Genomic DNA, 15,331 nt, shown 5'->3' on the forward strand with positions numbered 1-15,331 from the left:
ATTAACAAAGACTGTAAGATTATAACCATAATTACAACAAAATTTGGTTTAACTTTTTATAAGAGACAGAGAGCCAACATGCAAATTGATGTGAAGCAGGAAAATTAACTGAAAAATTTTCAACCAAATTCAACAAGATGAGACAGTCTTTGTGGAATACCAGGAGGGTCTATAATGCTCACTGATGTAAAACAGTGTGCCTGCAAGGCGTGTCTGTGTCTCAACTAAATCTGGCATATCTCTCAATAAATATGGTCCCAGCAACATCATGTCAAAGACGTACCTAACATAGTAAAGGGAGTCATTTACTTCTTGAAACAATCTGATTTTATATAGTCTGATTATCTATACTGTTCTCTTCTACATTTTTATTACTTTTATTTGTGAAAAATCTTTGTATACCTAACACATATTTCCCTACAAGGCAATAATAATATGAAACAACACTTTGCACTAGATTTCCTGTCATAGGGCATATATGAGAGATGATACTTTGAAAGAGATCCCTACTGCTTAAGTATATGCAGCTATACAACAAAAAGTTTAGGTTGTTGCTCTACATAAGGAAATTCTTGTAGTTACCTTATATCTAGACATTCTTAAGTAACAGTGTACATAAATAAAACTTACTTGGTTGAATTGTTGTTGCAGTTTTTCATTTGCATAGTTAATACAGAACTGTTCAAAGCTATTTATTTCAAATGTTTCAAACCCATATATGTCCAAAACACCAATAAATTTCTGAGTTGTTCCACTACTATATAATGCTTTATTTACAACTGAAACAATCCAACTGAAGAGTTCTGCATAGATGTGTTTAGCCAAAGCATCTCTTGCTGAGACAGCCTGCAATGTGAAGTAAATTTTCTGAACATAATGCTTTGTAAACTGCACAAGAATACCAGCTTCTTTACACTATTCTCAATACATCCTGCATTTCAGCAAGGTATTCTCATACCTCTATCACTGTCATTGGTTTGAAGATTACATCTCGCAAGCTAACAATTTTGCGATGACACAACCAGCTTCTCATGTCCATTGCATTAATCTGAAGAAGATTGGCTAGTATTGCCAGGTGTTGATCATCTGCCTGAAGGAAAATGAAATTGGCAGCATGTAAGTAAAAGCCAACAGTACATAAAAACAAATGTTACATGAGAGAGACATACAGATAAAATAATCTTATTTGTTAATTGCAAAGACTGAAATAAAACCAATTAATAATAAAATTTAAACAATTTTTATTTTATTAACTCTTTTCCTAGATATGTTTTCATGTAGAAAACTGTTTCTATTTGTAATTTTTATGTGATTTAACATCACATCAGTAACAAGTTTATTCAATGTATTGTATATTTCTGATGACAGCAAAAGGAAGACTCAATTGCCTTCTTAATAGAGGCACTCTGGCATCAACCTGCAATTACTTTAACCATCATGGATAAACTTACATCTAGATGACAATAAAGGAATCAGGACTTTACTTATATAAAGTTTGAGTCCAGCATTCTACAACACCAATCCAAATCATTTATGAATGAGGAGATTCAATACTGGATGTTTGTAGGACAAAATCAGAGAACATCAAAGACAGAGAGACACCAACATGCGAAAACTGTATCTCCGTTGCTGAATATGGTGAGGGTCTAGCTGTGGAACACAATGCAGTAGTGATTTTGTGTGGTGAGGAATCAACAAGTTGTCGATAGATTTACAGAGGTATTTGGCACTAGAAGTCTACACAAAGGCCGAACAATTTCTGCAGATTACAGGTTGAGGATATAAGTGTGCACATTTGGTGCCTGGCAATGAGCCAACAGTGCTTCACTGGGTTCAGATCAAGTGAATATGGTAACCAAGACAACAAGCCAAGTTCACTGTCATGCTTCTCAAACCACTGCAGCACAAATCTGGTCTTGTGACATGGACAGTTATCCTGCTGCAAAATGCCATCGTTTCCAAGGAACTGATCAAGCCTGCAGGAATGCCTGTGGTTCGCACCAATGTTTGCACAGTCCGCAGCTGTCATCGTGTCTTTTACTACCACCACAGAAGCCCTGGTTAATGTCCCTCAAAATGTAACACAGCCCTCACCAGTCTGCCTCTGTAGTGTGGTGTACGTTTCAAGCAGGCATTCAAGCAGATAACTGTGTATCTGGAACAGACTAGCAGCCTGGTGTAACAAGGAACATTTCATCTGACTACACAACTCATTTTCAATTATCCACAGTCTAATCTCAATGATCCCATGCCAACTGCAATTGTAACTGTCAATATGATCAGTTCAACATGAGAACATGCAGGGGTTATCTGTCAGCAGATCTGCCACAGGTCTACCTCCAATCCTACTTTACTGAACTGGCAAGTGTCCTGCCCCACTTTCTCTGATGAGGTGTTGATATCTAACATGTCGTCTCCTAATTGTGACTTTATCGTCCGTCTACCACTTTCCATAGTTGCTCATGACTGGAGCATGGAAACAGCCAACCAGCTTCGCCATTTGTGAGCTGCTCATTCCGAAGTGCTAGGCTGTAACAATCTTCACAAATGTCAATTACGCCAATAGATTTCCTGACTTGCAGCATGTATCATTGCTAGAATGATTCCCCATTCATCTCTGTTCCACAATGATATTTTTCTAAATGTGTCACATGCTTGCAATGTTGCCAGGCAAGATTCCTTCACATGGTGGGCAGTGGTCACCATGTTTGGTCTTACCTGTGTATGTCACTCCCATAAAAGATCAGTTTCTTTTCAGCGTGATCCCTTACAGGATTTGACTCACAACTACATCATATCAAATCCTTGTTTCTTACTAGTTCCTGTAATGATCAGTGTCTGAAAGCTTAAAGGCCTTTAGTTCACATAAAAAGTGAGTGAGCAACTAATTTTTTTTTTACATGCGACAAATTTGCAATGAAGAAGCAAAAAACTTAAGAAACCTTTTCTAGCAGACATTATGCAACATACGTACAGGAATAGCGCTTCCTTCACCATCTGCATTTTGGTCATTCTCAGCAGCAGCTTCAACTATCTGAACATTCCCTAAGTGTAATATTGCAGCCAGTATCCTGAACATATCCATTTGCTCCTTAGATGAAAAACCCAGCAGATTTAATGCATTGGTTGTTTCTTCAAGCATCGCTCTGTCATCTATACCTTGAATGTGAGGACTGGAACCTTGATTTAAGTAATGAAAATCATCCTGGTGGGCTAAACAGAAAATAAAAGAAAAATCAATAAGTACATTCATCACATTGAAGAAGACTTTAATAAATGACAATATTGTGTGTTTTGCTAGTAACAGTGACCATATCCATTACCGCAGCTTAAAAATACAACAGAACAATTTAACACTCAATAAAAGCTTGGTGCTCTTATTGTAGTACAAGGCAAACTATGTTAGTTCATAATGTACATTATTTAATTATTTCAAATACAAACTAGAAACTAATGTAGTCACACTTCCCTTAAGAAATAAATCATTACAATGACAATGAAATCTGATCCAGTTATTATCTACATCACCAATCTCGTACATACTCAAACCAATACTCACACAGTTGAAGGCACTCATGAATGTCTTATGAAAGGGCTCAATTAAAGCTATTTTAAAACACCATAGATCCAAAACACACAGTGTAAACTTACATACTAAGTAAGACAGTTTCCTCATTCAGTATCGCAGGTACAGCACCATGCTGCACTTAGCAAAGAGAGATGCACATATATTAGAGTGTCACAAACAAGAAGCTACTCTAACAGTCACAGTGACTCAAGCACATGTTCACATAACAAGTGTATCCACAGTGCAATGGAGGCAGCTCAGAAAGGAGTGGCAGAATGGAAAGGAGAAGGCACAAATTCTACCAAGCAATATTTTGCTAAAATAATGGGGTCCCTTACACTGAAACACTGAGGTAACTCCTCAAGTGGTTTTATTTCTTTGTATATTATGCAGGATTGTAGTCATGATATTATCAGGTACTATAATCCAATAAAAATTACTTAACAGTTGACACTTCACACTTTGGATTGATTTTCAAAAACTGGAGTGCTCAAACATCATGTCTGAACTGTTCACCATCACCAAACTGCCACAAAAATTGCTCAGTTCACTTCCAACTCTTTGTCCAGCATTTATGCTGGATGTGTTTGGATCCTGAATCATAGGTCTGACACTTTAATTTTGTATTTCATGGCTCATGATAACCATATCAAAAACAGTGCACACACAAAATGGTGCTAATGAAACACACACATTTCATACACAGTGCTAACTGAACTCTTCTGCATACTTCCACACAAGACGTGATTCAACGTCACATACACAGTTATCATAATTACAGATATTGGCTTACATTACAGAAGCTTCACACGAGGTTGTGTGAAGCTGAATTTTTGGAGGCTGCAATTCATCATTGTGACTGGAGCACCAGAGTCATAAATATAACTGCTCTAGTCAGGCTTTTGTGGCTTAACATAATGGTTAGAGTACGAGACTGACATGTAGAAGATAGTAGGTTCAAATCTCATCAACTGTAGCTTTTTCTTAATTAATTTCTAAATCTAATAAACACAGTCTGATTATTATTTTAATTCAACTAATTGGTTTAAATGCAATTTTTTTATTTCTAATTCTTTGCTGTGCCATTTTCATTATCATATCGACTTTATTTGCTCTCTTTCTCCTTCCCAGCATTCTTTCTTCATTTAGAATCTGCCTGAGTTGTCTGTAATGTTCTGCCAAGTACCAACGAGGCCTGTTCATCAGTTGGTAATGCGGCAGCTTGTGTAGTTAGTGTGAGGATAGTTTCAGGTAATCAATGATAGCGAGAAATTACAGTTTTCCTTTAGCACTGAAACTGCATTTTTTCTGTCTTGAGGATTGCTTGGAGAGGCTAGCTTTAATTGCCATGAACAAAGTGATTGTGATTTTATTTCTGCTACAGATTGCCGGCTACTATTTTCTCAGATACATTGCACATCACGAGGTTGTGGTTAGCTTAGGATACGAATTTAAATTCAGGGCTACACAACGCATCATCTGCCACAGTTCAGTCATTGGTCACTTAAAATCAGTTGTTGACATAGCATCACCTTCTTATTTACTCATTTGTGTGAAAGATATCAGGAAATGGAGTTCTTACAATCTGTGAAAAGGAAATACAGGAGAGCTAATACACAGCCTAATGAGCAACATGCTCTAACACTTATCTTCAGAAAAAACAAATGCAAATGTGTTTAGACTCATATAGACCCCATTTTACAGATGACCACAACTAGATGACCATATTTTGTAATTATAAATTTTGTAGTAACAGTTAGGTTTCTGATTTCATACACAACATTTTCTGATGGAGCACAATTACTCACCAGTTGTAAACAGTTCTTCCATTACCACTGGGTAAATCCACTTTGACCAATTTTTCATGGCATAAGCATGCAACTCTAGACATGAAGTCAGCAGAACACTAATATCCCACATCAAGCAGCTCTTCAGTAACGTGAGCTGCCTGCACACTGTTCTGATATGACATCTGATGCTCCATACATCACAAACTGGGAGATCCACCAATTGGCTTATGAAGCCAGCACAATTTGTGACTTCATACTCTCAATGACCATAAAGCCTAGTTTACACGACGACACTACGTTGCAGGCAACTGCGCTACCGGCCACTGCACACGCGCACCGCACGTTTGCGCAACTCGTTAGTGAAACTAAACTCTTTCGGCGTGTTCCAACATTAGTGACACTAGTTGCACGAGTTTTTGCGGTTGTGTGTGTTCGTCGTAGAGTGTAGACAAACTGAAATATGAAGTGGGGAATGGAGAATAATGTTTGCTTTTCGGATATCTATGCTTTGCATAGGTATTTGTGGATTTCAGTGATGCTGATTACAAATATAAGCAACATATTGCTGCCGCCAAGACCATCATGTGCGATCATAACAGATGGTTTGATAATATCTGAGCTGCAGGGCAAAATTTATTGAGTTAGGAGCACATATACAACTGAGTTAAGAAAAATACAAGCAAGTGTAATTCTAGCTGTGGCAATGCTCTCATCTACAAGACTGAAATCTCATCATTTGATCTGACCAACTCTTTGTTAAGCAATATTGTTGACAGGAGGGAAGGCTATACAAATTCAAGAAGCTGTATTCTTTTTCAATATTCATCTACTTAAAATGTCACTGCAGTGCTCCCCATTCACATATGTTAGAATTTTGAAATATTGCCATTCTTCAGATCTATCTTCAAGAGAGTAGTTTGCAAACCATTCTCTTCTTAATGCGGCCTGCTTCGAATAATTATTGCTGTTAATGTTAATAACTGTTACTGTTAATGTTAATAATTGTTGGTGTTAATGAAAAAAACATCAACAACAACTAAAACCGTATCTTATAGCATGCCAAATGTTCTCGACTGTAATGCATGCAATATGATATGTAATGTCAACTCTGGCGCCAGTGCTTCATGCATTACAGTACCTTTATTCCTTATCGCATAATTAACTCTATTTAGAAGAAATGTGAACAGAATTGTTAAGGCTTTCATGGCCACTTGTTGACAAACTGCCTATTGGCTTCTGTCTCTGGTTCTTTGGCCAACGTTCATCTAATGATTTTTCTGACGTTTCGCCAGCACGAGTGGCTGGCATTGTCAAAGCTTCACCCTCCATTGCCGGTGGTGAACTGGAGGCGAGCTCGCGGCCGCAGGCTACATGTACCTGGCGCGCCAACGTCCGAGGGCTTCTCCGCGGTTCTTTTTCTGGTTCCTTACTTCGCCGAGTGTTTGGCTCTGTTACACTTCTAATGTAATTTGTGGAGTACCCATTGCTCTTCAGAACAGTTTCCAGGTGTTGCATTTCTCGTTTGAGGTGTTGAGGCTCACATATTCGTCCTGCTCTCGTTACGAGCGTACTAATCATGCCTCTTTTCTGGCTCGGGTGGTGGTTTGACAGTTTGTGCAGGTATCGGTCCATGTGTGTCGGTTTTCGATACACGCTGTGTCCCAGGTTTTCGCCGTCCCTTGTGACCAGCACATCTAGAAATGGCAGTTTCTTGTCCTTTTCTACTTCCATGGTAAATGTTATGTTGGCAGATACGATGTATCTGTCGTATCTACGACAGAATGGAACGAGCCTCAACACCTCAAACGAGAAATGCAACACCTGGAAACTGTTCTGAGGAGCAATGAGTACTCCACAAATTACATTAGAAGTGTAACAGAGCCAAACACTCGGCGAAGTAAGGAACCAGAAAAAGAAATGTCGGGTACGGCCTTTCTGCCATACATTCCCAGAGTGACGGACAGAATCGGCCGTATATTGCACAAACACAGCGTAAAGACGATTTTCAAACCGACAAGGAAGATCAAAGAGTGTCTTAGATCGGCGAAGGGAAAAAGAGACCCACTTGCAATGTCGGGAATATACCTATACCTTGCACATGCGGAAAAGTTTATGTCGGAATGACTGGACGATCCATTAACACCAGGATCAAAGAGCATAAGCGACATTGCAGGTTGGGGCAGGTGGAGAAATCGGCCGTGGCAGAGCACGCACTGAATGAGACCGACCACGTAATAAAATTCGCCGACACGGAAGTTCTGTCTGTAGAGAAGCACTATCACACGCGCTTGTTCAGAGAAGCTGTAGAAATCCATAAACACGCGAACAGTTTCAACAAGAAAGAGGAAAGTCTTAAGGTAAACAGATCCTGGCTTCCCATACGGCAGCGAATGACCGTCGCAGGTAGCAAGAGGAGAAACGCACCAGAAATGACCGCGGAGAAGCCCTAGGACGTTGGTGCGACGTTGGCGCGCCAGGGACATATAGCCTGCGGCCGCGAGCTCGCCTCCAGTTCACCACCGGCAATGGAGGGTGAAGCTTTGACAATGCCAGCCACTTGTGCTGGCGAAACGTCAGAAAAATCATTAGATGAACGTTGGCCGAAGAACCCGAGACAGAAGCCAATAGGCAGTTTGTCAAATGTGAACAGTTCTGGTAACATTCTAAGATAATTAAAAGAACTTCTTGGCTTTCCCGTTATAAATTATTTCAGCAAGGATGCTGAGCAACTGAACTGACGTCTTTTCTTCGGCCGGTCGTAAATCTAAACACGTTTCTTACTTTTTTCCTTATGCAGCAATTCCACGCAACAAGCTTTAACTCCATCACAACTCGTGCGTCGTGCAGCTCCCAAAACTTTCAATTCAGACACGACTCGGGGACCCACAAAACAACGAAACTGAAACATATACTGGTGTCACCATATTTACCATCGTATATGCAACCACTTGTGTGCAACTCATTCCACACAATGAGTGGCACAATCCAATGTCGTCGTGTAAACTAGGCTTAAGGAGATAAAATGTGATGTGACATTTGGTTTCACGTATTATAGCTTATTTCCCTCACCACAAGCTATTCCTCCACCCACCTGCACACAAATGATGATAATCACATGGCATTGATAGCTGGGAGTCCCCACCTGGGGAAGTTCGGCCACCGAGTTGCAAGTCTTTTCAGTTGATGCTACACTGGGCGACTTGGGTGTTGTTGATGACGATGATGATGATGATGGTGATAACAGAACACCCAGCCCTGAGTGGAGAAAATCTCCTACCCAGCAGGGAATCGAACATGGGCCTGCTGCATGGCAGTCAAATGCAGTGACCGCTCAGCTGAGGAGTTGGACACTGCACACAAAACTAATTAGACAGCAAGACAAAAGTGTGCAAGTTTCAAGACGGAACCAATAACAAATACAGAAACAATTAAGATGGTGGTTTTAATGCTTTACGTGTTTTACATGGCCTCCCTGCTCCTAAGCACAACAAACAAAATGTACGTACAGCCATGGGAAACTGTCAGTAAGGTCTTCCTTTGGGACGACGTTCAACCCATGTGTCACATTGTCTTGAATATCGGTTGTGTTATCAAAGTATCGACCCTTCATGTGAATTTCTGCACTTCGTCATATAGCAGTACATTCATATTGGTACACACACACACACACGCACACACACACACACACACACACACACACACACACACACACACACACACACACACACACACAATCTTTGTTGTGCATTTTACTCGAATTGTAGCAGGCATCCACAACTTAATTTTTGTTTGCGAATCAGTGTGAGTTTGGAACAAATTTCTTACACACCTTTCTACTCTTCAAAACATTCAGGAGAGTGTCTTGAACAGTTGATTTAGAGATTTTACTCCATTGCCACTTGTGACACAACAATGTTGATATACTATGGTTGCACAGCCACTGCTTCATACTGTCTGGTCACAAATGACTGCTCAAATGTATATCCATTGTTAGTTCACACTGCCAAGATAATCACTGTGGCGATGTTGCTTATATGTCAGGAATAAAATCCAACCCCAGCACTTTTTGGATGAACAGTGTTTCTTGAATGCTGGCCATGTTGGCTACTATATTTTTTAGCTCACTTCCATACATTCCTACACACCACAATACTAAGCAGTGTGTTGAATATGTGTTATGCAATGTGAAGGAAGTGTCAGTTTTCTGGATTGTTTTTCTGCTGGGTCAATCTACAGTGTCACTTAGAAGGCAGCAATGGAATGATAGATGGTGAATCTATTCCCTTGATGTCCAATCAGCTGCTCCACTGTGTTCAGTATCACATACAGCTGAGCACTGAACACCAAAAATTCCTAATGCTGGACAGCATCTATTCTCTCGAAGTACCACAGTGTGCAGACTCTTACGTCATATACAGTCAATTTGATGTCGTACAAATGGTCTGTAACAATGGAACATACATAAATTCTAACTGCTCGCTAGGAACAAAGCGAAAAACATTTCCTATTCAATTCACTGTGCCCAGAGAAACTGAAATTTACTCTCATAACACGAAGGAGCCACACTGCTCAATGAGATGAGTAAATTCAATAGTAACTTTTTTGTGCACCAATACTAAAATAAGGTTACACATGATCTGCTGCATCACCAGCTACGTTCTTTGTGCCTGGACGCTAAGCAATGGCTTAGGAACTATGTGCAAGGCAAGTCAACCCATTCACAGTGTTTCCTACACCAGATGGCAACATCTGCTTGATATGCCCTTTTACCTTATTTTGTATTTTCACTTGCTTCTTTAACAAATTAGTTAACTCTCTAGTGGTTTTGTATGTCCCCTAACATGGGGGGTCAAGGGATTAGGGTGAGAGGAGCAAACAGCGAGGACATTGGTCCCATCGGATTAGGGAAGGATCAGAAGGAAGTTGGCCATGCCCTTTCAAAGGAACCCTCCTGGCATTTACCTGAAGTTATTTAGGGAAATCATGGAAAATCTAGATCAGGATGGCCAGACAGGAGTTTGAACCATCGTCCTCCCAAATGCGAATCCAGTGTGCTATTCACTGCGCCACCTCACTCCGTGCCTGCAGGCACATAAAAGCTGTTTGCACTTTACAATGTCCATAGAAGGATTATATTATTTACTTCCACCCAACTTGTTAGCACAGCTTCTCCATTTTTACATACTGATTTTTAATAAACACAAGTTTTCTCATTTTTGTTCACTTTTTCTTTTGATGTCTGCCAGTAATTTTGTGGCCTGGTTAAATTAACAACAAGAGAAAACTGAATGTTCAGAGAAAAACTAGTCAATACTGGGAGACAAACAGCCAGAGAAATTATACAAATTTAAAAAAAATCAGCTGAAAGACTGAAAACACAAATCCAAAGAAGCAGCAAACATGTAATCAACATAAAACAAGCGACTGTTACAAAACGTTCAAACAATATAATCAAAGTACGTGCCACCCACACTTACGATAAAAAATTAAAATGGGAAAAATGGCATACTATAATTGAAGTAATGCCCAAATTTTGATTGCCTACTTCAACTAATCACTTAAACTGTAAGGAAACAAAATAAACTTATAATTTGACCCTCACCATAAAAATACATCTGTATTAGAAAATGTTATACCACCAGATTACAACATGTCCCAATCAATTGGTTGCAAAACCATGGAAGAATGCAAACAAACCCTTTGAAACCTACATGAACACTTCATAGACTTCTTGGACATGGAGAAAATGCCTCAAGAGTGGAACACAGCAACAATCCACTTACTACACAAAGAAGGTGAGAGATTGGTCCCAAGTAATTACTGGGGGATATTGCTATTTGATGTCACATCTAAGGTTTTATCTAGGATTACGTACACATGCATTCAGAAAAAAACTCAACTACAGATTTTGAGAATATCACGGTGAATTTTGACCAGGAAGAAGCTGTCCTGACAAAATTATCAGCCTGAAGCAGATCATGAAGCATCAAACAGTTAAAAACACGAGTTTAGTCATCACTGTTGATATCTTCAAAAAGTATGACAGGACTCATTGTGAGTCATTACTGAAAATCCTTAAGGAATTCAATCTACACCAGAGTTTATAAACTTCATCATAATCACCTTTAAGAATACCAGGTCAAAAACCAAATTTTGATCTAAACCATCTGAATTGTTCGAATTGCGAACTGGTCTTCGACAGAGGGATGGACTATCACTATTACCACTTAACTGTGGATTGGAGACAAATCGTACAAGAATTGAATACGAAATGCCAAAGATCGAAAAAATAGCAACCTTAATTGCCTAGTATTCACAAACAATCTTGTGCTACTGGCAAATAATGTGGAAGATGATATACTACAAATTGAAGTACTTGGGGATAAAAGGGGAAGCAAAAACTCAACTGCAAATTTCATATAAAAAAAATAGAATAAATAAATAAATAAATAAAAAATTATGGAAATGGCACCAATCTTCAAGTTTGAAACACTACCTGGCTGACCGAACAATAACAAACCAACTGAGATTGTTAGTACACCCATTTATTTTGGTGAAATCTTAGCTCTGGACACAAACAAGAAAGCCACAATATAAAGTTGAATAATTAAATTAAAATAACCACAACAAAACTCCTGGCTAACCTCCACACACAAATATCTCTCAATGAATGCCAAATCCAAAACACACTACTATTGCATTGTTAAACCTGAAGTAACAAATTCAAGTGAAACACTATTCAAGTTGGACCAAAATCAGCAACAGATGAACTACAGAAGGCAGAGAGAAGAATCAGCAAAACCATCATCAACAGAAACACCAAATAAATAGACAATGGAGAGTACTGACCAATTAAGTAGTGTATCGGGAAAATGAGTCAGCAATGGATACAATGCGAAAAAGGTGGATTTATTTCTTCTGCCTTCTATAAAGATTATCAAAAACTGGGCAAGTGAAACAACTATTCAACTTCTTTTGGAAAAATAAAATCCATAAAAAATTGGTTAAAGAGGTCCAGGATGATTTAGAAGAGTTAAATATAACAAAGCAACAAATTAAATACATAAAAGAAGAGGCGATTCTAAGGGGTGGACACACAAAACTTTTACTAAATACATTTAAATAAAAACAATATATAATAACCAACGAAGAAAGGGCAGCCTAGTCAGCAAAAATGAAAAACTTTTGGGAACAGAAGAGGAAGCCGCAAATCCAAATCTCAACTTGGAAGATTTGGCTGTGTATGGACCGATTCAAGTGCTCCAAATGTGGGTGCAAAAAAGTGAGAAACATTTCTATTATGCATACCATTATAGCTTCCACACAGGTTGCTTCAGAAAACAAGCATTCAATTACTCTAGTTGCATCTTAAACCTATTTATGTTTCACTATAGCATGTGAGCCCTTTGTCAGATCATTTCTTCCCCACCCTTTCTGCGGGGATGGGAATTGTGTGATACTCTGAGAATTAGCTGAGAAGCCTCATTGCTCTCTTAAATTGACTTCAAGTACCATTGTTTCAGTAGCAGAAATTTTATTAAGTTGCCAAAAAATGAAATCTGTATGGTCTGATACCCCATGACCTGTTTTTTCTTGGCTTCGAATCTTCTCTCCACATTTTTCTTTTGGAACAGCCAGAATTTTCATACCAGGGACACATGAGGAGTCTATGTAGCATGGAAACCATACACTGCTGATTATCCATGGTCTCCTTTACATGTCAGGAGGAGACACATTTAGTCAAATTTTGCAGTTACACTTATGATTACAAGTAAGCTACGTCAAGGTGTTCCCTTTTAAAAAGGGTTTCTGAATGTCCAAAACAAATAAGGACACAAATGTAGAGTGTTGCTGTGCCCTTTAGTCCTCCTTTGTTTCAACATATGGTGTCTACCAAATGACCTTGATTTTTAAACTTCTGCTTTTGTATGTTAAATAAGATACTCCCTACTACATACTGGATACATTTGAAAGCAGTTTAGGCAGTCTTGTCAGGATGAATAGGAAGCTCTTATCAACAGATCTGCTTCATTTGTCACGTGGTCAGATATATGGCACTCAAATATGCAGATAGAGTGTTTGGTATTTGCTCCCCAACTTTAAAACATAAACATCCAACTGTATTGAAGGATGGAAGCCCTGGAGTGTTTTAGGTCTGAAAAAAATAGATGTTTCACTAAGATTCCACTTGCTCTCTTCACTCAGTTTCTGAAGTCTTTCATTCTTACTACTTTAGCGTCGTAAGTGTTGAGGTATATCATATACCCGTGCAACTGTAACAGACATATACAGACTCCCCAATGCTATAGAAATCACAAGTATTTCCACCTCCACCCACTTCCCACACCAATTTCTCCACGGTATATAACAATACCAGGAAGCTACTTAAGGAATGCTAACCACTACACAATTAGTGCAAAGTACAACAATGTCAAACATTTAATAGACATAAGTTAATCAAATTATGTTGGTCTAAGAGAAGGGTAATATGTAAAGCCTTCAGTAACTACCATAATAGAATGTTACTGTAGACATTTTTATCGTCATCCATTCATACTGTGACTCCAAACTTAGTATCTGGACACTTACTGATCACAATGAGCAGAAGTGAAAAAATAACAAAATAAAATCAGATGAAACTGCTAAAATTCAACAAGGCCCCAGAACCCAATGAAGCGCTTTTCTAGTTCCATACAATGTGTGCTAATCTATTAGGTCCATTCTTTAACTGGAGTCCACTGCAGATACCTTCAACAGCAGATACCTCATAGCTAATGGAAGAGTGCCAGAGGTCACACACTTCTACAAGAAAGACAGCAGAACTGATTCACAGAACTGCTGACATGCATCACAGTCTCTGAATACCTTAGAGTAATAGGTGTATTCAGCATTTTGAGACTTTCAAAATGCTCATACTTCAGTGCTACCAAACACATTTGTACGAAACATTCAGTCAGGTTTGTGACTGGATTTAAAATAAATTTCAAGCAGATGTGTTACCATGTCTGAAGTTGTCCACAAACACACACAATTCTGGGTGTGCCCATAAACACGTTATGGTTACACTGTTACACGTGAGAAAATAGTGTGATCATACCACATAGGATCAGTAGCCTGTTAAGCAACTGTAAACTTACACTGTGTCTATGAAAGGGATTCCTATTGTCAGATTAGTTTTGGCCACACACTAATACTGTTAAAGTGTGTGGGATCCAAACCAGGAAGGATACACCACATACAAAGTAACAATGAGAAAGGTCACACTGCCAGAAAACTTCAGAAAAATTAGTTTGAAGGCAGAAACTGCATACATTCTTCAGCCCCCTACATAGTATTTCAGAAGAGATGATGATATTGACAACCTCCTCCTCCTCCTCCTCCTATTCCTGTTTACCATATGGACTCATCACCTTTATGCTGAGGTAGCTGGTGGTCAGATGCCCTTCTTGATGCCACCATTCCTATCTGCCCCCCCCCCCCCCCAGGCAGAATTTGTGCACCCCATCTGTCTGCACCTAGAGTATTTGCAGGTTTGAGTGTGAGAATGATGTTCTAAATGTTTGTGTGGCATGTATCTGTGGCAGGATTTGGCAGTTGGATGTGGAGAAATGGCCTAAAAACCACATCTGCACTGGCCAGCTTACCAGCCCTTGTCCTTAATACATGAAGCAGATTTGATCTGGGGACAGGATCACCCCCCCCCCCCCTCCATACCCCAGAAGTGGCACATTAATGCACTCAGCTATCCTGACACATCACTAACCCAGAAGATATTGTTACAAGCAAATTAAACTAAAAACATACACAGTTGCATAAACAATCATTTTTCATAAACTACAGCTGAGAATGAATTGGAAGTAAATATAAAAAGTATGTTTAAATTATCTACATGATGTTTCTGTGATGATAATACCAACTTACAGGTATGATGGAAAATGGAATATGTATCAACTTGAGATAGATAACTTCGGTT

At 39.0% G+C, this 15,331-nt stretch overlaps 1 protein-coding gene across 1 annotated transcript in view; it reads right to left on the bottom strand.

Moving 5' to 3' along the window:
• The window catches only part of LOC126184745 (unconventional myosin-Va), a 373,204-nt gene that overhangs the window by 91,258 nt on the left and 266,615 nt on the right, over positions 1-15,331 (bottom strand). Inside the window, exons 7-9 of the mRNA XM_049927281.1 lie at positions 2,975-3,213; positions 959-1,090; positions 631-846 (exon numbers count right to left, since the gene is read on the bottom strand). Of these exons, the coding sequence (XP_049783238.1) occupies positions 631-846; positions 959-1,090; positions 2,975-3,213 (587 nt within the window). The remainder of the gene's footprint in view (positions 1-630; positions 847-958; positions 1,091-2,974; positions 3,214-15,331) is intronic.

The sequence above is a fragment of the Schistocerca cancellata genome, chromosome 4, assembly GCF_023864275.1.
Source record: "Schistocerca cancellata isolate TAMUIC-IGC-003103 chromosome 4, iqSchCanc2.1, whole genome shotgun sequence".
NCBI classification, from domain to species: Eukaryota; Metazoa; Arthropoda; class Insecta; order Orthoptera; family Acrididae; genus Schistocerca; species Schistocerca cancellata.